Below are 23,875 nucleotides of genomic sequence, written 5' to 3'. Positions count from 1 at the left end.
ACTGATGTGTTTGACTTGCTAATTTTTCATTAAGGATTTTGTGTGGAGTACATGTTACTACCAGCTCTTCCAGCAAATCTAAGCATGTAAATATTCCAGCCTTGTTTACCTGAAAATGGCTTATGTTTACTCATTCAAAAGAAACAACAACAACAACAACAAAACAAATGAAAACTGGCTGATAGGGATTGTTCCCTCTGAATGTTGAAGGTATCACTGCACGACTTTCTGACTTCGCATCCTTTCTTTGTGGGCACCGACCATTTCTCTCATCTTCTCATTGCTGATGTTCTGTGGCTTGTCCTCAGTGAGCCTATAGTGGATTTCTTTCTTTCTTTCTTTCTTTCTTTCTTTCTTTCTTTCTTTCTTTCTTTCTTTCTTTCTTTCTTTCTTTCTTTCTTCCTTCCTTCCTTCCTTCCTTCCTTCCTTCCTTCCTTCCTTCCTTTCTTTCTTTCTTTCTTTCTTTCTTTCTTTCTTTCTTTCTTCTCCTTCTTCTTCTTTTTAAATCTTACTTGTGACTTTGTATCCCTTTTCATCTTCAATTCTTAAAAACAAAAAAATCCTCATCTATGTTCTCTTCCACTACTGTCCTTCTCCAAGTTTCCCCAGCCCCACTGAATTCCTACTAAACATACATGGTCTTAATTATTTTATCCCGTTCTGGAGTTGTTCCTTCATTTTCTGTCTCTTTCTCCTTGGATTGTAAGTTGTCCTTAGATTTACATTCTTCTTGAATATATTTTTCTTACTAGTTAAATAACCTTGATACTATTTACATTGATTTGTAGGGCTAGTGTTAATTGTTGCTGGTGTTGCTCACAAACATGCTAGGGCTTTATCCCCTTGACGTTAGCGTGACCTGGTGACTTCTTTAAATGTAAGTGTCACTCCTGCAGAAGGTTTAAAAGCTAGGCAAGTTTTATTATGATTTCTTAACTTCATGTCTCTGGGGTATTGACATGGAGCTGTCATCAGCCTAGAACCTGGAGCACATTAAATATATGAGTAAGTAAATCTTTAAAAATAACCTTCTGCTCTGCCAGCATAACTACATTTTCTGAAGCACTATCCATACTCACCTCAACATCAACTCTCTCCTTGCTGGAATACGGGAGTCATACTTTTCAAGCTGATGAATTGGAAAGATAGGGGAGTCCAGAATCCAACAGAGCATGGAGTAGATAGACATTAGAATTTAGAGATGGAGTCTACCACTCAACGAGAGAAGGAATATCATGAGTGGAGCAAATGGCCTCCACAGAGAACCTTCCAGAAACAATACAGCCTCTAACTTAAGGGCCGTGCTACTGACGGGAATAAAGACTGAAAAACCAGTCAACAAAATATGTGAATTATTACAGAACAGCTTAAAAACTTAGTAAGTAAAACACCATGTGGAGGTCAAATGGCAGACCGTGAGGGGTGCGGAAGGCAGAAAGGGGCCCTCTTCAACTTCGAAGGCAAAAGGAGTAAGTTAAACAGGAACGGTCCTGACGAACGATTCTCATGTAAGGACAGTGTTCCTAAGTGGAATTTATAATGTCCCGGCTTAGAAAGCAGATGCAATGGCTACTGTACCCTTTTGTATGACTTGGGTGAACAAGTAACCATCAACTAATAGATAAACTGCTCACTATACACCTACCCCTGAATTAAGACCATTACAAATAGGGGCTCAATTGGTCTTCACAACTGCTCCATGAGGTAAGTGTTTATAGGAGAAGCTCAGAGATAGGTCAAGGTGCCCCAAATCACACACCAGGTAAATGCTGGAACCTGGACCAGCTGCCCTTGACATTCAATACACGGTCTTCTTCCCTCATACCGTGTAGTCGCTATTGGGATGGTAGAGAGGCAAGCTACAACCATGAGGGAGAATGGCAGAGAACAGAGCTGAATAACTACTGTAGACAGATATATCCTGGTGTATTCCAGCTCAGCTTCGGAACATGCAGCTGTCAGCAGGCGGCTATTCATATATTATTTAAGGCAGCTTTTCAGTACAGCTACTGTTCTAAAGAGATACCCAAACCCTTTTCAAACTGTCAGATTCTATAGATTCCTGAAAGACCCAGACATAATGTTACTTTCCATTCAAACTCTCTAAGTCATCCAAACTAGAATTTACCTCTTTCCCTTTTGTGCTTTTCCTACGGTCGCTAAGCGTGGGGCTTGTGCTGACCAGATGGCTCAGCATGTAAAGGCGCTTGCCTGCAAGCCTGGCAACCAGAGTTCAATCCACGGAACCCACAAGAAGGCGCAAGGAGAAATCACCTCCACTGTTGTCCTCTAAACTCCACATGTGTGCCATGGCATGTACATGTCCTGCTACACACATATGGACAGAAAATAATAATATAGTAATAATAATGATAATGATAATAATACATAAAATAAAGAGGTGGGTAATAGAGATAGGACCCCTGGGCTGCAGCCCTAGCTTCCCTGCTCATCATATTCAACACTGCCAGCAGAGCCAGTGGGAAGTATGTGCCAGCCACTAGGGTGCCATCGGCATGCACGTTCTGGGTTGGTTTTTTACATATATGCTATGTCCCAGCCCAAAGTCCTGTATAGCGGGAATACATTTCAAAATGCACACATAATTCAAAATTTTCCTCCTGCTTCCACAGCTAACACCCTCATCTCTCTAGAGGATTCTAAGACTCCTTGCTCCCCCAACTTCTATCCGTGCTTCTTTAGTCCATTATAAAGCTGGTGATCAAAACAGCTTTGAAGGGAAGCAAGCGTTCACAGCCTGTGATGGAAACATTCTCCTCCCAGTGTGGCCAGTGGGAGCCCAGTTTGCTGTGGCCAGTCCAGTCTGCTGCCATCCATTCCATTATCTCTCCTACCGAATTCCCACCTCTCAACTCCTTCCTGCAAGACCCTAGCCGACGGTCCTCCCACTGTTACTTGAGTGCTCCGAGTGTGCTCCTGCTTAGGGTCTCTGCACGGCCTTTCCTCTACCTGGAACTATCTCCCCAGATCTCTGTGTGGCTTACATCGTCACGTGGTCCAGGTCAGGATTCAAATGCTCCTTTCCACTATCCCTCCCTGTCCCTCTCTCTAACAGTCTCTGTAACTTTTACCTTACATGTCTTTCACAGAATTACACATCTATTACCTATTTATACATTCTCTCCTTAATCCAACAGAAGTTCCAGAAAATCAGATGTTTTTGGCTCTTTTGTTGATTGTTGCCAAAGGTAACTAGCCCTCTGAGTGATACAGAATTAGTATGAATTTCTTAATGTATGATTTCCTATCTACCTACCTATCTAGAGCTCTGTGTATATCACAGGGGCTAGGGGGTGTGTGTGTGTGTGTGTGTGTGTGTGTGTGTGTGTGTGTGTGTGTGTGGTGTGTAGTCATGCGTGATTTTGTGATATGTGTGGAAGCCAGAGATCAAATGCAGGTATCTCATTTCTCAGATTCTATCCACCTTTGGGAAGGGGTGTGGCTCCAGCATTCCCGGGCCTCTCAGGAGGAATGAAAGGAGCCGGAAGTGCTAAGCCATGAAGTCATGTAAGAGACTGGTCATCAAGTCAAAGCCTGGGTCCCTGTCCCATAGAGATAGCCCACTTCACCTGCTTGTCCTCTGTCTCATCTGTACCATGAATAGTATCAGTGTCTAGATGTGCAGTGACCAGAACTGGGCCAATCTTCCCCTGGGGCAGAGCAAAGACATGATACTGACATGGGAAATCCTTAACTTAATTAAATTGGGTCTGTGCAAATTACTGAAGTCAGATGAGAAAGTCAGCCACCTAGGGTCCAAAGAACGTGGAGATGTCAAGTTAAGCACACTTCTAAGTCCATCCATCAGGAGGCTGAAAGTGTCAGAAAAAGATGGTTCAGAGGTCAGGCAGGGATCAAAAATAGGCACAGCCAAGAGAGACAGAGAGACCATCAAGCAGGATGTCTTCCAAACTCTTACAGGATACAGAGCCCTAGGCCTCACAAGGGCTGCACTAGTCATGTGTGCTGGAGATACTTCAGATGAAGATCAGGATCCAAGCTAGGCCTTTGGACTCCTCCACAGGAGTCCTCAGTATTGTCTCACCCAAGTGAAATAACAATTTCTCATCCTCTATCGGGCCTGACCAACGGGCCCTCGTGTGTGGTTACGTTGTAAGAGCAGTTTTCACAAGGGTGTGCTGGTGCCTTAGAGCTGTTCTGGGGCCCTAGACCAAACAGTGAACAAATATTCCAATCCAACCAGATCTCTGACTGGGAAACTAAGGAGAACCAGTCACAGTGGCACACCCTTGGAACACCATGCATGACTCCGTGGGGCGGGGTGGGGGTGGGGGCTGAAGCAGGAGGACGGTGAATTTAAAGGTGCCCCAAGGTGGACAGCAAGACCCTATTTTTAAAAAGAAGGGAGGGAGGGAGGGAGGGAGGGAGGGAGGGAGGGAGGGAGGGGGTGAAAGGAAAGGAAGAAGGGAAGGGGAAGAAATTCAGGAGACCAGGTCAGAAATCCGTTTTCACAATGGGCCTGCTGAAGTTCGGAGTGAGTGCTGTAAGCAGAAGACCAGGAGTAAGCTCTGGAAAGCAGGGTAGGGTAGGGAAGAGAGGGGTGTGGGGTCTGATGACCAGAGGTCTGAAGGGAGTGAAAGGTCCACTGTTAATGGCGGGGGTGGGGTGGGGTGGGCACCCAGGCAGAGTGCATCAGGGACAGGTTGCTGAAGGACTGCTGGCTGGAGCAGCAGGGAGACCCGTCTGGCTGAACTTCATCTGCAAAGTCTCTGCTCTGTGTATATTTAAAGTCGGTCCTTACATGTGTCTTCAGTTATGCCAAAAATTCTTTAAATACAAGAACCAGATTTCATATATATTTTTTTAAATAACTCACCATGGCACCTTTCACGGTGCCAGAAAGCAGGCAGACTCTTAATATAAAAGACACGAATTGAGGGGGAAATCTGAGAGTGGGCAAAACTTGGGAGGGACATGGACAGAAAAATGTATTTTTACTATTACTTTTATATTACTGAGAGACATTTAGCCAGAGATGTCTTAAAGCCAATTAACACCTCAGGAAAGTCTGAAAATGGAAAAGTTGGAGAGAATATAATTTTTAATGACATTTTCAAACTATTGAGAACTCAACACCCGACAGGATGAAAACAGGGGCTTGCCCTGATGGGATACAGTTGAGTCATGTGGATGCCAACGTGTGCTTGCTGAGCTTGGGGCTGGAGCCTGGGAACTGCCAAAAGGAAAGTGGGAATGCAAGGGAGTCTGTAGCTAAGGGTTGTGTTTTTCTCTGGGCTGTATTAAAACACCAGGCTGAGGCATTATGCAAGCATAGAAGAAGCTGGGTTGGAAACAAGGGGAATGCTCGACAAGCATAATCTTAGTGTCTGGAAGAAAGACACACTATGCTTATGGCAACTCTGGGCTGTTGAGGAGAGAGGGCAGGCAGGAGAGGCTGGCCTGAGCCCTGTTATCTTCTGCTCCGAACAGCAAACTGTGGGGCTTGAACTGCAGAAATATATCTTCTCATAATTCAAGACCAGCTCTGCTTCCCTTTTCCCTTGGATCAAAAATGGCTGCCGTCTACCTCTTTCTTCATAGAATCTTGACTCTGAAGATATTCACATCCCATTTTGCTCTTCTGAGGAAGACCCCAGTCCTACTGGACTAGGGCCCACCTTTATAACCTCATTCTAACTTATCCACCTCTTCATAGATCTTGACTCCAAAGACAGTCACGTTCTGAAATTCTGGGGGATAGGACCTAAGTAAGCAAAACTGGAAGAGGGGGGATCTAACTCCACCTATAACAGCTCCTAAGTCTCAAGAAAGTAAAAGGGTCATGTGACGCTTGGGGACCCACCTGCTGTTGTGCTCAAAAGCAGCTATGCTAGATGGAAATCTCACCCTCTAAAATCTCCAGACAGGACCTTGGCTCGAGACCCAAGGCCTGTTTCATCTCAATTCCACATCACGATGCTCACTGGAAAAAAAATCTGAATGGAAAGTAGACCAGAGACCTTCAGCAGCCCCTTTGCTTATGGAGACACACGTGGACCCCTCAGCCATGCGGAACGTGTGCCTTCCGGTGTTCTTAGCACACCACCTGAAATATGAGAACCTGCCAAAAAGCTGTTTCCTGATGTCACCTGGCAGCCTGCTGGATGCCACTGCCAGGATGAGAGCCTCGAGGAGGATCTGCTTCGGTGTGTGGGTGTGTGACATAAGGCAGGCGCGCAGCACAGCGGTATTTCTAGTATTGCACAGAATAAATAGTCTTTAAGCTAGTGTGAAAATCCATGTGGAAACTCTTACGGAGTTAGAAGAACATGAAAGGTCCCATTTGAAAGCCAGCTTTCAGAAAACAAATTAGCTTGAGAAGGAGCTTTTCATTAAAAGAAACAATGTGTGCACTATTGACGCCACCAGGCCCAGTGTGCAGTTCCAATCCGATGGCTGTACACACAGCCTGGCTCAGGTGAAATGAAACAGGTCACAAAACAAAATCAGAAGTCATGAATCCGAGAAAGGGACTAGCATGCAGGTGGGAGGAGAGAGTAACCAGAGTGCATTATAGACATGCGTGAAATTGGCAAGGACAAGCTAAATTAATTTTTTAATGGAAAGAAGTAGGTACAATTAATCTTGCATTCAGGAAGATAACGAACGGTGAATGGAGTTCGGATCGAGCTGCCCTGGTGAAGGGAAGCAAAGGGAACCAAAGAGCTGACTCCTCCTCTGTGAGGAGTCCATGAACATTTGCTCACGTCTCTTACTCTAACTAGACCATTGCGGAGCAGCTGAGAATACAATATCTTTTTTTGGGGGGTAGGGAGGTTCGAGACAGGGCTTCTCTGTGGAGCCCTGGCTGTCCTGGAACTCACTCTGTAGACCAGGCTGACCTTGAACTCACAGAGATCCACCTGCCTCTGCCCACTGAATGCTGGGATTAAAGGCGTGGGCCACAATGCCTTAATATAACATCTTAACCTAGATACTGCCAATGCCACTAGTGAAGGGAACTGAGGCTTGCTGTCAGTATTCTTAGAACATATTCAAGGGACTAGAGATAGTTCAGTGGTAAAGAGCACTGGTTGGTTTTCCAGAGGACTGGGTTTCAATTCCCAGCACCTACATAGTGGCTCACAACCCTCGGTTAACTCCTGTCCCATTAAACGGGACCACCACCCTCTTCTGGCTTCCTAGGGTACTGCATAAATGTGGGGCACAGATATACATGCCAGCAGAACACCCATAGACATTTAAAAAACCAAACCAAAGTCAGGTGGTAGTGGTGCACGCCTTTAATACCAGCACTCGGGAGACAGAGGCAGGCGGATCTCTGTGAGTTCGAGGCCAGCCTGGGCTACAGAATGAGTTCAAGGAAAGGCTTCAAAGCTACACAGAGAAACCCTGTCTCAAACAAACAAACAAACAAACAAACAAAATAAATAAATAAATAAATAAATAAATAAAAATTAAAAAACAACACCAAAAAATATATAGTCAAAATGTATGGTGGCACACACCTGTTAGCTCAAGATACAGAGTTTAAGGTTATCCTCCATGTAAGTGCAAGGTCAGCCTGAGACACATGAGACTCTGTCTCAACAAGACAAAGCATTGGAATTTTGTCACTGCAAGAGAGATTCCCTTTCCCACTTTCTTTTGACATGCTGGAATTCAACAGGAACATGTCTTCCAAGTATTCTTCTCCAACTGGAGTGCCTTTCCCTGATACAGCAATTCATACTGATAGCCCAGCACCAATCAGCTTCCGCATGACTCTTCAGTCATCAAATGAGATCCCCAGAAACCTTCAGCCCCCAAGTTACACCTTTTGGACAGTGTGATATATTATGTCATTTAAGTTTCAATTTTTAGCATAAAGCCCTTTCATAAAAAACAAACAAACAAACCTTTCAAAGAAATCACTGAAATACAACTACTGCATAAAGGGATGTCAAGAACATTAACATATTATTGGTTTTTTATCATAATGCTTTAAAATGTTTTTACCCTAATGAACTGGCATAAAACTTTTCTGAAATAATAAAACCTATTTAGCTCACCACATTTCTCCTTTTGTCTGTTTTTTCATCTTGGTTAAAGTTCCAGCAATTATCCTGATCGTAATTTCCTGGCACACGTATTACATTCAACTGCTACTTGGAGAAAGTACTTGTTTAAATGGTTCTTATAATTTTATTGTTTTTGATTAAATCAAGTCAAATCTATTTTGGATATAGAAGTATAAATAACATAAAACATTTGCCTTGCTGGCTTCCATGTTGTCTTTGAAACTTGAGGATTCTGTTTTAAGTGAATATTTTTCACATCAGAAAAAAACATGGGCAGGGATCTGGGCTAGGATGGGGCTTCCTGGCTGTGATACAGAGGAAGGAATATTTCACACTGACCTCCTGGAAGACCGATTTCCCTCCCTATAAAGTTTGGATATCTGTCGCCTTTCATTTATTTCAATCCCGTGCCTCCATCTTCAACACTGAAATGTTTTATGTAAACTTTATAAAATGGTGACGTATAATCCAAGCTTACCAACATCCTGACTGCAAAGGCAAAAAATAACACAGGTGACCTGAGTCTTCCCCAGGAGCCTTTTCAATGCTCATGGCTAACAAGCCCCCCCGTTTGTGGCCCACCGGCATTCTAATAGAGGGCTCGCACCCCTGGCATCAACCAAAACTGTTTACCATGGTCACTGCACTTCCCAGCATACTTTGCCTACAAAGCTACCATGGAAGACCTTGGTAAAAGACATGGTCTTGGTTTCTTTACCGTTGGTGTGATAAAACACTCTTAAGGCAATTTAAGAGTGAAAAGATTTATCATGGTTTACAGTTCCTGAAGGAGATAGTCCATCATGGCAGAAAAAGCATGCCAGCAGAGGCAGAAAGCTGATCAGTCACAGTGAATCACACACAGGAGGCAGTGTGTGTGTGTGTGTGTGTGTGTGTGTGTGTGTGTGTGTGTGTGTGGCGGGGGTGGGGGGGTGAGGCAGGGCTATGAAGCCTCAGCCATGCCCCCAGGGACCCCTTTCTTCCATCAGTCACCATCTTCCAAAGCTTTCACAAACTTCCCAATTAGCACCAACAGCAGAAGATCACATGTCCAAACCCAGGTGCTTCTGTGGGGATACTGCACATTCAAACTACAAAAGGTCTAGAATCAGTTCTATGCTGACTGAATAATTACTTTGAAATCTGAAACATCAATTCTAGAGTTTCAACCCAAGAATTTTAAGAGCCTGAGATTTCTAATGATATCTAATTGTATTTTCTTTGACACAAAGTCTCACTGTGTAGCCATGGCTGGCCTGAAACTCACAAAAGAGATGCTTCTGCCTCTGCCTCTCAAGTGCCGCCATTGCCTGGGCTGTTTAAGAACAAATGCATCACGTGGCCGCACAGCTTCTTACAAGCATTCCCAGAATTGAACTGGGTGCAAGTGGGTCATTTGCAGAAAGTTTTCCATGTTTCGTTCATCTCATATGTAAAAATATTAGCTCACGAAGCACAGATGAGCTGAACTTCTTGTATCATCGTGGATGGGAGTTCTGAAACAGTCCTGTTGGAAATTAACTGCAGGGCCCAAATCCATATTTTATGAAAGATTGATTCAGTTTATGAAAGCCTCTCAGAATATTCATTTTATCAACTGTAAGAAAACCAAGACCCAACACATTTTTCTTTGAAATTCTTTCATACAATATGTTTTGATCATATTCTTTCCTCTCCCAACTCCTCCCAGATTTTCCCCACCTAGCTAGTCAACTAATTTCATGTTCTCTCTCTCCAAAACAAAAAATAAAAAATCAATCAAGCAAAACAATAACACAAAACAAAAAGGGCACACAAAACCCCAAACAAACCAGAGTCCATTTTGTGTTGGCCAATTCCTCCTGGGTATGGGGCCTGCCCTGGAGTATGGTTTATATGCCCAGGGACACTTGGAGAAAGCCAATTTTTCCTTTCCCAGCAGGTCTAGATTACAAATAGATTCTTAGGGGAGGGGCTTTGTGTCTACCACTCCTTCTCTGTGCTGGGCTTACGTCTAAATTGCACTCCTATGGGTCTCAGGCATGATGCTATAGTCTCTGAGTCCAAATGGGCATCAGCTCTGCTATGTCTGGAAGATGCTGTTTCTTGGAGTCGTCCTGGTTCTTACAGTCTTTCTGCTTCCTCATCTGCATCGATCCCTGAGCCGTAAAGGGAAGGTTTCGATAAAGATATCCCAGTTAGGGCTGAGTAAGAGCCACTATTTTTTGTTCATTTAAAACAGCTTGTTTTAGAGAGGAAATATATAACTTTATAAGTTCTCTTTCATTTCTTCTTGGTATATATCCCAGTCTATTTAATGTGTCTTGGGCTGTGTGTAGATTTTTGCTTTATTTTAATTATTTTATTTTACTTTATATTTTATTTAGCATTAGCTCGTTTCATGAAACTGTAGTATCTGTAAGTCCCTTCGATGGCTACTGAACCCACTTGCAGTTCACGGACCTGCCTCTAGATGGAGTCAGTCTGTACCTAACAGTACTTTTCACATTCCCTGCAACGAAGTTGCTATAGCAACACAATATGTAAATAGAGAAAAATCAGTCAGCATGCAAGTGCAAACAACTGAATCTTTTGCTAGTTAAGGCCAGTACAGCCATATTAATGGCTTACAGTCACACTGAATTGGATTTTCTCTGTAGAACCTGGCTAGAGCCGAATCTGCCAAAACAACCTGGCAACCCCAGGCAGGTGCTACTCTAAGGCCATCCTGGTTCTATCAGGAACTGCCAGTACTGTCACAGTGCCACACCAGATCCTCAGGGCTAAAAAATAGTAGCCCTGTACCTGGACCCCCACCATGCCAGTATAATGTATGGGGACACTGGTGGGGGTGCCAAGGAAACCGGAAACCATGCTCAGCTGTTGTGCTACCCACCACTCAGGTCCAAGTATGTGCAGTGTGCTGGGACAGCCCACTTTCCAGCCTCAGCATCAGAGCCGGCACACACTGGGAAGGTGGGAGTGTGTGATTCATACCCTTACCATAGCCACTGACCAAGCCCACTCAGGCCAGGACACTGAACCTGATGCTGTAGGAAACACTCTGATACTTGCTTTAACAGCGCCCTAACATGATTCAAGATATACCCAAACCTCTCAATCTGCCACCAAGCCCTCTTTTTAAATTTTCTGTTTTTAATAGCATTACATTGCTTTTAAATGTGTATTATTTTTAATTACGTGCAACTCATACGTTTCTGTGTGAGGGTGTGCAAACAAGAACGCAGGTGCCCAGCCATGCTGGGAACTGAAGCCACTCTTCTGAAAAGAGAGCAGTGTGTGCTCCTAACTGCTGAGCCATCTCTCCAGCCCAGTACGACCCTGTCTGGTGATCACTGACAGCACATGGGAAAACAAAGGTCAAAAACGCTATATATATTAGGCTCCAAGGTGATAGCTGGGTGGGCAAACCACTAGTCATGCAAGCGTGAGGATCTGAATTCAAATCCCCAGGACCCATGGAAAGGCTGCAGGCAGTAGTACACATCTATATAATTCCGGTGCTCTCACAGGGAGATGGGAAACAGAGGAGAACCCCAAAGCTTGAAGGCTAGCTGGTGTGGTACATGCAGCAGTGAGCAACAAAGAGCTGACGCTGCTAAAAAACAAAGCAGAAGACACGGACTAATGGAGGTGGGTGTTTCTCAACCCTCTGCTCTCACCTCCTACCCAGTCCTGCTGATGCACAGGGAATCAGGCTCTGATGGCCATGGCCCTCTTTTCCTTAAATCCCCACAGGGAGTGATCACCATCAAAATCAATGCTCTGGAATACAAGAACAGCCACAAACTCAGCAATCCACTCCCTTGAGGTACATTTGGTCCTTCATGTGGCCTAAACCCTTCTACACTGTTTAAAATTGTTTTTGCAGCCTGGTGGTGGTGGTGGTGGTGGCGGTGGCGGTGGCGGCACACACCTTTAATCCCAGCACTCAGGAGGCAGAGCCAGGTGGATCTCTGTGAGTTCGAGGCCAGCCTGGTCTACAGAGCAAGACAGGTACCAAAACTATACAGAGAAACCCTGTCTTGAAACAAACAAACAAACAAACAAAAAATGTTTTTGCCTTTTCAGTCTGTTTACAAACATGGCAGGATGGTTGTTGGTTGTTTCCTTACTCTTTGTCTCTTTGGGGGCCTGCCACCCAGCTCCCAAATAAATCACACACAGAGGCTTATTCTTGTTTTTTTTTTTTTTTTTTTTTGGTTTTTCGAGACAGGGTTTCTCTGTGTAGCTTTGCACCTCTCCTGGAACTCACTTGGTAGTCCAGGCTGGCCTCGAACTCACAGAGATCCGCCTGGCTCTGCCTCCCGAGTGCTGGGATTAAAGGCGTGCGCCACCACCGCCCGGCTGAGGCTTATTCTTAATTATGAATGTCTGGCCTTAGCTTGGCTTGTTTCTTGCCAGCTTTCCTTAACTTAAATTACCCATGTCTACCTTTTGCCTCTGGGCTTTTCCTTCTCTCTTCCTGTATACCTTTCCTTGTTTCTTACTCTGTGGCTTGCTGTGCAGCTGGGTGGCTGGTCCTTGGAGTTCTCCTCCTTGTCTGGCTACTTCTTTCTTCTCCCCCTAGATTTTTCCTTCTATTTATTCTCTCTGTCTGCCAGCCCTGCCTATCCTTTCTCCTGCCTTGCTATTAGCCGTTCAGCTCCTTTTTAGACCATCAGGTGTTTTAGACAGGCACAGTAACACAGTTTCACAGAGTTAAACAAATGCAACATGAAGAAAAGTAACACACCTTAAGATAGTATTCTACAACACAAGACCTCTGAACTGCTTAGCCAGGGCTTCTTGAAGGCTGTGCATTTGGAGTATGGTCAAGCCTCCCAAACCTGGCTGCAGCAGAAGGAAGTTGTTGCTGCTGTTCTTGTTTTCATGAGTTTCATTTGCAAATTCCTGAGGGTGCACAGAGGGGTGGGAACATCTTGTGGCTACCCTTTCCCCGAAGGCCAACTAAGGAGCAGCCAGACACCAGCCCCACTTAAGGCTGCATTCCAGACAGGCACCATGATTAAAAGGACACTACTCCATCATTAAGACTGCAGACCTAATATCAGTGGGGTGATTTTTCATGGAAATTATTTAAAAAAAAACAAACTCTACTGGAAAGTGGTTTTCACATTTGGGGAGACTGGCTTTCTCTTAAACCTTTCTCTTTCCACTGAAAAGAGGGTCAAGGAGAAATGGCATCAGTTGTGTTGGGTACTTCAGTGAGTGTTTACTGAGACGGCAGGAGCAGCTTTGGAACATACCACCTGATGGAAGTGAAGTGGGATGAGGTCATTGGAACCTGGCTGTGCAATAAATCAGAGCTCCTGGGTACATTTCTTTCTTGTCACTGTCGCTCTGCCAGCCCTCGGCATTAGGAAGGGCCTGGCTTAGCATCATCTGGCTGTGTCTGGCTCTCTCAAATGAGAAGTTCCCATCCTTCATCCCAGGAGTCGTCCCTCAGCATCTACAGGGGGCTACAGCCCAGATCTCATGAGACACCACAGTCTGCAGATGCTCCAATCCCTTATGTATAATCTGATAGTATCTGCATATAATGCACACACATCCCCCAACTTCCAAACATCTCTAGATTGGTCTGAATACCTAACAGAACTAAAAATCTACCTAAATAATTATTGTATTGTTTAGAGAATGGTGATAAGGAAAAGAAAGCCTGTGCACAGTTAGGATAGATACAATTTATTGTTTTTCAAAGGCTCTTATTTTAGGGCTGGGATTGAACCTAGGGCCTTGGACATGTTAGACAAATACTATACTACTGAGCTACACCCACAGTCCTGTAAGAATTCTGGTGTGCAGACGGTTATATCAGAGGACTCAGAACTAGCAAATACAGAGAAGAGCTTACATTTATGGCTATCTGAACATACATAGTTAATACACACACACACACACACACACACACACACACACACACACACACACACACACACACATTTATGTATGTCATGTATGTCTTACTGCTTTCAATTCCTCTCCAAATACATGTGCTAGGAGCCCCTGGCAGAATGGGCCATGGTTAACCCCTCAAAATTCCTCCCACTCTAGAAATACACAGAAGCAATAGGAACAAAAGATTATTCACATAGAATAATTATAAACTTGGCAGTTTTCTCTCCAAGCAAATATGTGAAGGCTTCCTCTTCTCCATTAGAGAGGTGGAGTTTGAGGTCTATCCAGTTCAGATTCCACCGTCAGGGTGCCAAGCCTCCATATAGCACAGCCTTAGGAGGACCAGAGTGACAAATTGTGCTACACAGAGAAGTGTAAGAGAGAACAGGTTTCCCCACTCAGCCTGTGGAAGTTTGAATGAAAAGCGTTGGCCATCCCCACCCCTCCAGGGCTCCTATACTGGATCACTTCGTCCCCAGTTGGTGGTCTCCAGCTTTTTGGGGAGGTTATAGAACTTTTAGAACTAGAATGTTGAGCTTTGCTGAAGGAAGAATGTGGCTGGAGGTAGGCTCTGAAAGTGTATAGTCTCTCCCACTTTCAGTTTACCCTCTGCTTCCTGTGTGCGGTTGAGATGTGACCTCTTAGTTTCCTATTCTGTCTCCCTGCTGCCATACCCCTCTGCCATTATAGATTCTCCCTCTGGAACCAGAAGCCAAAATACACTCTTCCTTATGTAAGTTGCCTTTGGTCATAGTATTTTGTCACAGCAATGGAAAAGTAAGCAGGACAGGGTCCCATTCCATGCTCTGTGGCCAGGGGCAGGCAGCAACGGTATCTCACATTCCTGGGTGACATCTGGGGAGGCAATGGTATAAAATCTCTGAGTTACAGCCTCTAATGCATAGGTCAGGGTCTCTACAAATACCCCAGGAATCACTGCAAGTAATGCTTTGATCTAATGTTTTGGAGACTTGAAGTAAAGCCATGGTGGGAGCTGAAGAGCTGGCTCAGCAGTTGAGAGAGCATCCTGCTCTTGCAGAAGACCTGGATTTGGTTCCCAGTGACAGTTTCAGCCCCAAGTATCTGACCTCCTCTTCTGACTTCTGTAGGCAACTACACTCATGTGTATATGTGTATATACACAGACATAAAAATGAATCTTGGAAGAGTTACCCCGCCCCTTAAAGGGATTCACAATGAAGCTAAATTTAAAAAACCTTCCCATATAATCCGTAATCTTTCTGTCTGGAATGTACTCAAAGAAATCTACACACAGATTTTCTCAGCAGCTTTATTCATAAGCATCCACACTTGAAATCAACTAAGATGCCTTTCAGAGGGTGAACAGATAAACTGACAGATCTAGATGATGGAATATTGTTCAGTGCTAAAAGGACATGAACTATAGTCACCAAAAGACATGGAAGAAACTTAAATGTGCACTACTAAGTTGCCAATCTGAAAGGGCCAAACTGTAGTTGTTGTTTTTACGCTTTGCTCTTTGGGGTCCTGCCACCCAGCTCCCCAATAAATACACATGGAGACATTATTACTTATGAATGCCTGGCCTTAGCTTGACTTGTTTCTTGCCAGCTTTTCTTAACTTAAATTATCTCATTTACCTTTTGCCTCTGGGCTTTCACTTTTCCCTATTTCTGTATATCTTTTCTTTCCTTCTTATTCCGTGTCTGGCTGTGTGGCTGTGTGGCTGTGTGGCTGGCCCCTTCTTTTCTCAATTCTATTTATTCTCTCTGCCTGCCAGCCCCAACTATCCCTTCTCCTGCCTAGCTATTGGCCATTCAGCTCTTTATTAGACCAATCCAGTGTTTTAGACAGGCAAAGTAACACAGCTTCACAGAGTTAAACAAATGCAACATAAAAGAATGCAACACATCTTTGCATCATTACGTAAATATTCCACAACATAAATGAATGTAACACATCTTCAGTTACTATTGCACAACACCAAACAGTCTCACTCTAACTCTAAGACATTCTTGAAAAGATACAAATACTCCAATGGTAAAAGGAATGCTCACTTGTGGTCAGAAGTTAGTGGGGAACGGAGGATAAATGGGCAGAATGCAGAAGATCTTTGGGGCACAGAAGATACTTTACATTACACATGGTGGTTCCTCGTTGCATGTCCAACCCCATGATATATATAACAGCAAGAGTGAGCTTTAGCGCCAGCTAGGGGCTGCAGGTGATAATGGCACAGCAGGGGAGGCCTGCCAGCTGTTTCATCATTCCTGGCCTAAAGTTCTTGATTAGGTGGGGGAAGAGAAGTCTATGATGAGCAAATGATCAAAATTATAAATAAAGGTCAAGGTGAATGGATACATCTAGAGCAGTGATTCCAGCCTTCCTTATGTTGCGACCCTTTAATACCGCTCCTCGTGTTGTGATGACCTCAACCATAAAATTATTTTCGTTGTTACTTCATAACTGTGAGTGTGCTACTTAGCAGTGTCTCAGTTCCTATGACCATGGGAAATGTGTGTTTTCTGATGGTCACAACCCACAGCCTGAGAACCACTGATCTAGATGAGGATATATTCAGAGGATATATTAAAATTCTCAACTCAGAACAAAATGACAACACAGAGATACCCAAAGACACAGGGCTTTCAAATGGCACCAACAGTGGGTTTACAAGGTCATACCTCTGAGTTTTGGCGGGGTCATAGCTTCAGGTCTAACTGTTTGTGGCACTGGAGCAGGGGTGTCTGGGGACTGGTCCTCTACGTGTCTGAGTTAAATATGACCAGGCATAAGGGGATTTCCTTAAAGGCAAGGCCGAGTAAGGGCCTTGAAAAGGAGATTGTGTTTTGTAGACTCCTGGTGACTCACATTTTCCCCTTCATTGCATGACCTCATCAACCCCGGCCAATTGCTCTCTGGGCACCACGTGCATCCCAGAGAAATTCCCAAGTTGGCCACAAGGAGGCACTCAAGGGCAGCAGTAACGTTGCTGGCTCAACACCCTCATTTTCTGAAGCCACAGGTGGCCTCCCTTTTGGCAAACTTTTCATGTTCTCATCTCCTGTCCTCTCCTCCCCCTGTGTTCCTTTGTTCCTCTCCGGAAGTTGAAAAATTCACAGGTTAGATGCCCCTTATTGAGGTAACTGAATTGAACCTCTCGAATACTGAATAGCCTTAATTTGCTGTGACTATATGTTTATAGGTACTTGACAGCTGAGCTGTCAAGTTTAACTTCAGGCTGAGCACTTGGCAGAAGCGCAGCCAACCAGAAATGTCCCCTCAGTCATTTCTTGTCACTGCTTCCTAGCTCTTCTCTCTCTACCGGAGGCTGGGTTCCTGCGCTGGGCAGGTATCCACCTGCAAGGCCAGCTGCTTGCTGAGGCAGACAGAGGAAATTCCTCCCTTGAAGACAAAGGGTCCATTATCCAGCAGGCTCAGGTTCCCAGGGATGGGGGAAGGCACACAGGAGCTTCTTATCTTTACTTTATTTGGCAAAGCAGGGGCAATCTTCACAGAGACCTGATCCTAACCACCACCACCCCACCCCCCACCCCCACACCATTTCCTGCAAAGCACAAAGGAGAAATTCCACTCCCAGCCTGGCTTCTGCCTCAAGGGTCACAGTGGCTAAGAAGTCACAAGGCTCTTTGATGCAGGTGGCAGCTGCAGCCTGGTGGCAATAGGAAGGCCCTGCCTGTCATCTTCACACTGGCCTGAGCAGTGTGCTCCCAAGTTGTAGGCCAGCCTCTGGGAGTCCTAGAAACATTATTGTAATGGGATGTAGGGTTTGGACTTCCTGACTCTGTGATTGAACTGCCAGGTCATAGACAAACACACACACACACACACACACACACACACACACACACACACACGATTCCCTGTGGCCTTCTTGTCTTATCTGCAAAACAAGAACAAGTATATGCAAATAAAAACAGAAAAGGAAAGGTTTTTTTTGTTTGTTTGGTTGGTTTTTGAGGCAGGGTCTTGCTGTGCGGTTCAAGCTGGCCTCAAATTCACTATGGAACACACACTGGCCTCCAACTCAAAATCTTCCTGCCTAGCCTCCTCCTAAGTACTGGGATTTCTGGTGTGCACAATCACAGCCAGCTCGAAACGTAATGTGAAATGTGATACAGGGTGCTCACTGCAGCAGTGCTGACACCAAGATCGGACGAACAGGTCAGCAGGGCCTCTCACCAGCATGGAGTGTAGAGCCGCAAACAACAGTCCGCATTTCACAATAACAACTATGTTTTATGAATAATAAGAAGGAAAGGACTCGAAAGCAACAAATGCAAGACGGTGATATGGAGACAACAGAAATATTAATTACCCTGATGCAATCAGGACCCATTGTGTACTTGGGACAAAGCATCACAAAGCACACAGAATTATCAGATCCTAATTTAAGGTTTAATTAGAGACAAAAATGATAAAATGGTAGGTATCCTTACTTGATCATAAAGGACCATTTACATGTATTAGCACACTCCATACTGTAATTTGTATATATGTACAATTAAAATAAACAACAAAGGGCTAGAGAGATGGCTGAGCGGGCAGAGAAAAGTACTTGCCAGGCAAGCCTGATGGCCTGAGTGTGACTCTCAGAACTCACATAAAACCCCAATGTTGTGCACATATCTGTAATCCCAGCACCCCTACAGAGAGATGAGAGCTTGTCCAGACACTCACGGGCTAGCCCTGAGCACTCAGCCCAGCGGAAACAATAAGAGAGATCCTGCCTTTAAAACAAGGTAGAAACAAAGAATGGGCTCAGGAAAGTTATTTTCTGATCTCCTCGTGCATGCCAGGGCATGTGGGCACCAGAACTTACACATATATCCTACACACACACATACACACAAGCAACGATAGCAATACTAAATAACAATAAGAATGACTGGGTGAAAGTAAAAGAATATTAATAGTGTTGATAATATAAGCACTTTTAAATGCTTTTATTATAATGCACTTTTAATACAATGTGCCTTTACAGGTAGCTAGGGTAGTGTCTGAAACCACACAAGGAATGCTAGCCTTGTTCTGTTTCGCCTGAGGTTAGTTTGAACAGCTAGAATGCATTGCGAACCAAGTTTCTCTGGTTGCTCTCTGCAACAAGGAAACAAAATCGAGGTGTCAGTTTACACCGATCTTCTCCATAATCTTCTAGCAACAGTTTGCTAGGTTTTACATGGTAGAATTCAGCTGTCTTTTATATTCATCCATTTTCTGTCCCCTCTTACTGCAAACACAAGCATTACGTGAAACCCTTAACATGGCAAGTGAGGCTTGTGGAACACCAGCGCCCCAGGCAAGGAGGTCTAAACCCTGTACCCTGTACATTTTGTTAAGGTGGTAGGGAAGGGACTAAAAAGGCAAAAGAAGATATAAAGTGAACCCCAAATTCAGGGGGCCGGAGGAGGGCGGATATACTTGTGGTAAAGGCAATACCCCTTGGTATTCCCTTGTCCAACAACATTAGCAAGTACTAGCAATGTGATAGCTTAACGTTGCTAATCCTAGACAATTCAGAACGTGCCCAACCTCAGAAACAGCCTGGACTTCAGCTGATTCCTCAGCAATCGTATAACACTCTTGTCCTAGATAGGGGGTACTATTGCTGGGATGAAGCACCATGATCAAAGCAACTTGGGAAAGAAAGGGTTTGTTTGGCTCACACATCCATACCACTGTTCATCAGTGAAGGACGTCAAGACAGGAACTCAAACAGGGCAGGAACCTGGAGGCAGGAGCTGATGCAGAGGCCATGGAGGGGTGCTGATTACTGGCTTGCTCTATAAGATTATCTCAGCTTATTTTCTTATAGAACCCAGGACCATCAGCCCAGGGATGGCACCACTCATAATGGGCTGAGCCCTCCCACATAAATCACTAATTAAGAACATGTCCCACGGTCTTGCCCACAGCCTGATTTTTATGGAGGCATTTTTCTTGAGACTTCCTCTTCTCCAGTGATTCCAGCTTTTGTCAAGTTAACATAAAACTAACCAGCCCAACTTGATGTTCATTTTGGTTTAGATCTTAAATGTCCCCACAAAGGCTATAGGTAAAGGACTTTTTTTTACCAACAGCATTCCTAGGAGGTGATGGCACCCTGAGACAGTGTGGCCAAGTAGAAGAAAGATCACTGGAGACCCTTGGCCCTTCCTTTCCCTATCTGTGCTCCAGCCGTATCTCTGTTCTACCACATGCTCCACCATAATGTCTATTCTCCTCATAGGAATAAGGCAATAGATAGGGAAATGCAGGCATCCTTCCTGCTTCCTGGCAGCCACGAGGTAAGCAGCTTTGGAATCACTGCCTTCCCACAGGCCCCAAAGCAAAGCAACAGAGCCAGCCACACATGGACTGATGAACGCAGTGGTTCTCAACCTGTGGGTCACAACCCCATCGGGGGTCACATGTCAGATATCTTGCATATCAGATATTTACATTACGATTCATAACAGTAGCAAAATGCAGTTATGAAGTAGCAACGAAAATAATTTTATGGTTGGGGGAGTGGTGGTCACCACAACATGAGGAACTAACTGTATTAAAGGGTCACAGTATTAGGAAGGTTGAGACTACTGGGCTAAAGGTTCTGAAAGAGTGAACCCAAAAAAAACCTTTCTTCCTTAGGCACCAATTATCTCAGGTAATTGTCAGGGATGGAAAGTTAACACGATGTTAAATCAGCGAAGTTTTCTAGGGTCAGTGTTTGTAGAGTAAGATTAAACTGATACCTGAGTCCGGGGCAAATGTTCAGAAGTATAAAAACATGCACACGCAGCAAGAAAGGGGCAGGTGGAGCTGCTTTTGAAGCTTACCCAGGGATCTTTCTTTCGTTTGGTTGGTCGACCTCACCACGGGAAGGCTTGCTCGAGTCCGACTTCCTCTAGCGAAAGGACTTGGTACTTCCCCCTCAGACATGACTTCCAAAGAGTCACCAGATGTCTCCGACAAATGCTCCAGCGGATCCCCCAGATTGGGAGGTTGAGGACTGTGGGATAGCTTGGGGCTTTTTGTCTGCAAGAGACATTTTAAAGAATGTTAAATAGTAAAAACATTACTACTGATGTATTTATTATTGCCATGACATTTTCAATACCAGTTGTGACCAGAAAGAAAACCACCAGGATTATGCTAGGAGTCAGTAGTGTAAATTCCTAAGGGGAAAAAAAATGTCCTTGATGATCCTATTAAGAATTGTGGTCTGCTGGGAGGGGTGGCCCACGTCTTTAATCCCAGCACTCAGGAGGCAGAGGCAGGTGGATCTCAGTGAGTTTAAGGCCAGTCTGGTCTACAAAGGGAGTTCCAGGACAGGCAGGGCTGTTATTCAGAGAAACCTTGTCTCAGGAAAAAAAAAAATCAAAACAAAAAAACCAAACAAAAAAAAGAATTGTGGTCACTGGACATCTACCTTATAACTGCCATTTCAAGTAGGTTGGGGATAAGCCTGCCCTGTGGAAAGAATGATGGAGAACTGTTACCTTTGCCAGAGTCTCACTATTAAAGCCCAAGAGCTGAGCCTGCATATATTTCTAGGTGCCCAGTGTAGATATCGGGCTCACACCAGGGTAAACTGGACACAGTCAGTTCTTCACAGTATTCTATAGAGACCTGATTCCAGGGGCTGGGGAGATTGCTCAAGGGTTAGTAATAGTCACTGGCTGCTATTCCGAAGGACCCAGGTTCAGTTCTCAAGACCACACAGCAGCACACAGCCACCTCTAACTCCAGTTCCGGGGGAATTCCTCTTCTGGCCTCCACAAGCATCAGGTATGCAAAAGGTGCATGCGCAGATACACACGCAGGCACACACTCATACACACGAATTAAGTAAATGAAATGAGTCTTTCCTAGGCATGGTGGCTTAATCTGAGCACTGAGAAGGCAGAGGCAGGCCGATCTCGGAGTTTGAGGCCAGCCTGGGTCATGGAAGGTATTCCACAAGAGCTAGGGCTACACAGAGAAGCCTTGTCTTGAAAAACAAAACAAACAAACAAGAAAGCAAATCAAAACAATGAACAAAACAAACAAAAACTGTGCTTAAAAATTCAATAAGCTGCCGGGCGGTGGTGGCGCACGCCTTTAATCCCAGCACTCGGGAGGTAGAGGCAGGCGGATCTCTGTGAGTTCGAGGCCAGCCTGGGCTACCAAGTGAGTTCCAGGAAAGGCGCAAAGCTACACAGAGAAACCCTGTCTCGAAAAACCAAAAAAAAAAATTAAAAAAAAAAAAATTCAATAAGCTAACGCTCTGAGGGAGATATTAATAACACTGTTGAATATTTCTGTTCTGAGGCAGAAGACCCTTAGTAAGTTGTCTAGCTTTGTTTTTTTATCTTCCCTGCTAATCCACAGACAGCTGACAACCCCACCCACACACTGCCTAATTGAATTCCCCTGTGAATTACCTGTTTAGACTGCTATGTTAGGGAGTAAGTATGTCGAAGGCTCATTATCTATTAGTGAGTATTGTCCAGAAATCAGAAGGATGGTCAGCACTGGGAGATGTCAAACAGCACCTGATTTAATAACCCAAGGGAATTATGACAGAAGTATAAATATGAATTGTGTGGTACATTCATTCATATTTCAGTGAATACCCATGAGAGCTCCACTATGCTCCAGATACTCTGCTTGGGACTAAGACTAGAATGACACAGCAAACAGACATGACTTCCTTGTTCGTGGTGCTTATAATCCAGAAGGAGACATGCATTAAAGAGAAGGGGCTGGGTGTGGTGGTGCACACCTTTACTCCCAGCGCTTGGGAGGCAGAGACAGTTGGATCTCTGAGTTTGAGGGCAGCTTGGTCTATAGAGTGTGATCTAGGACAGCCAGGGGTACACAGAACAACCTTGTCTTGAAAAAAACAAAAGAGAGAAGGGGTGGGGTAATAGGAGGAAGTGTGCCATCCAAGATTGGTGGTTTAAGCAGAGGCATGTGGGTAAAAGCAGGATAAAGATGTTTTTTTCTAGATCACTGTGGCTGCTGTACAGAGACTGGAGATAACACAGGGCATAAGGCAGAGAGGAGGGGCTAGGGAACTTGGGGAACTGTGAGAAATGGGCACAGTGTCTCAACCTTCCCATCTCCCCTGGCCAATGCTGACCTGCATCACATGGCTCCAGGCACCTTCTGGAAAGCAAAGGGATCTAGAAGGACCACGCAGGTGCCTTTACTCTAACTAAGATGCCAAAGGAACTGGTGGGGTGGCAGTGGGGTCCAGGCTGTCCCCAGAAGCCAGGCTTGTTGGTTTGCTCCATTCCTTGATTTCTTCATGCTGCCTACGAATGCCAGTCCACCAGGCATGCCAGTCCACCAGGCAGGCATGTAACTCAAGGCACTGAGGCTTCCTGGGCATGTGATCTGTGCAGCTAGCTGGAACCTTGCTACCCAGTGATCTGCGCCTGTTTCATGTTCTTCTGGGGATATCTAGAACTTTTCATGATTTTTTTTTTAAATCAAGAGACACTTCATGTGTCTCTTTACTTCTCTTTAAAAGCAAGAGAAAATTATGTTGCCTTTCCTGCTTTCATGACTTAGCTACTGATCCTTGAGTGATGGTACAATTATGCGTGATAGGTCCAGAGGACCCTTGGAAAGATGGAATGGTCTCTTTCCCACTGCATTACCCAGACAGCCACACTTCACAACACCTCACAGGACCCTCCCAAAGAAGGAAACACAAATTCTTTCCCTCCTGTGACCCCCCGGGGATGTGCCTTCCAGAGATGCCTGCATAACCAAATGAAACTCAGCCATTACAAGCCAATGAGATTATGAAACAAGATTCGAGCCAGAAACAACGCCATTAACAGGCAAATTGCCCCTTTAGGTTCGTTTTCATATGCAAGTTTCCAAAGCAGATTATTTCCCAATTTACTTTTTATGAAGTTGGCTTCTATTATGGG

General features: G+C 44.7%; 1 protein-coding gene across 19 annotated transcripts in view; it reads right to left on the bottom strand.

Annotated features, from left to right (window-relative positions):
* Kiaa1217 (KIAA1217 ortholog) overlaps nt 1–23,875 on the bottom strand; it is an 807,432-nt gene that overhangs the window by 127,118 nt on the left and 656,439 nt on the right. For all 19 annotated transcript variants that reach the window (XM_052729451.1, XM_052729450.1, XM_052729448.1 and 16 more), the window contains one exon: nt 20,786–20,984. In XM_052729451.1, the coding sequence (XP_052585411.1) occupies nt 20,786–20,984 (199 nt within the window). The remainder of the gene's footprint in view (nt 1–20,785; nt 20,985–23,875) is intronic.

Source organism: Peromyscus californicus, unplaced genomic scaffold (assembly GCF_007827085.1).
Source record: "Peromyscus californicus insignis strain IS unplaced genomic scaffold, ASM782708v3 Scaffold_8__1_contigs__length_139910024, whole genome shotgun sequence".
NCBI lineage: Eukaryota > Metazoa > Chordata > Mammalia > Rodentia > Cricetidae > Peromyscus > Peromyscus californicus.
Note: the sequence above shows the minus strand (reverse complement) of the source record. Positions and strands in the feature narration are given on the sequence as shown.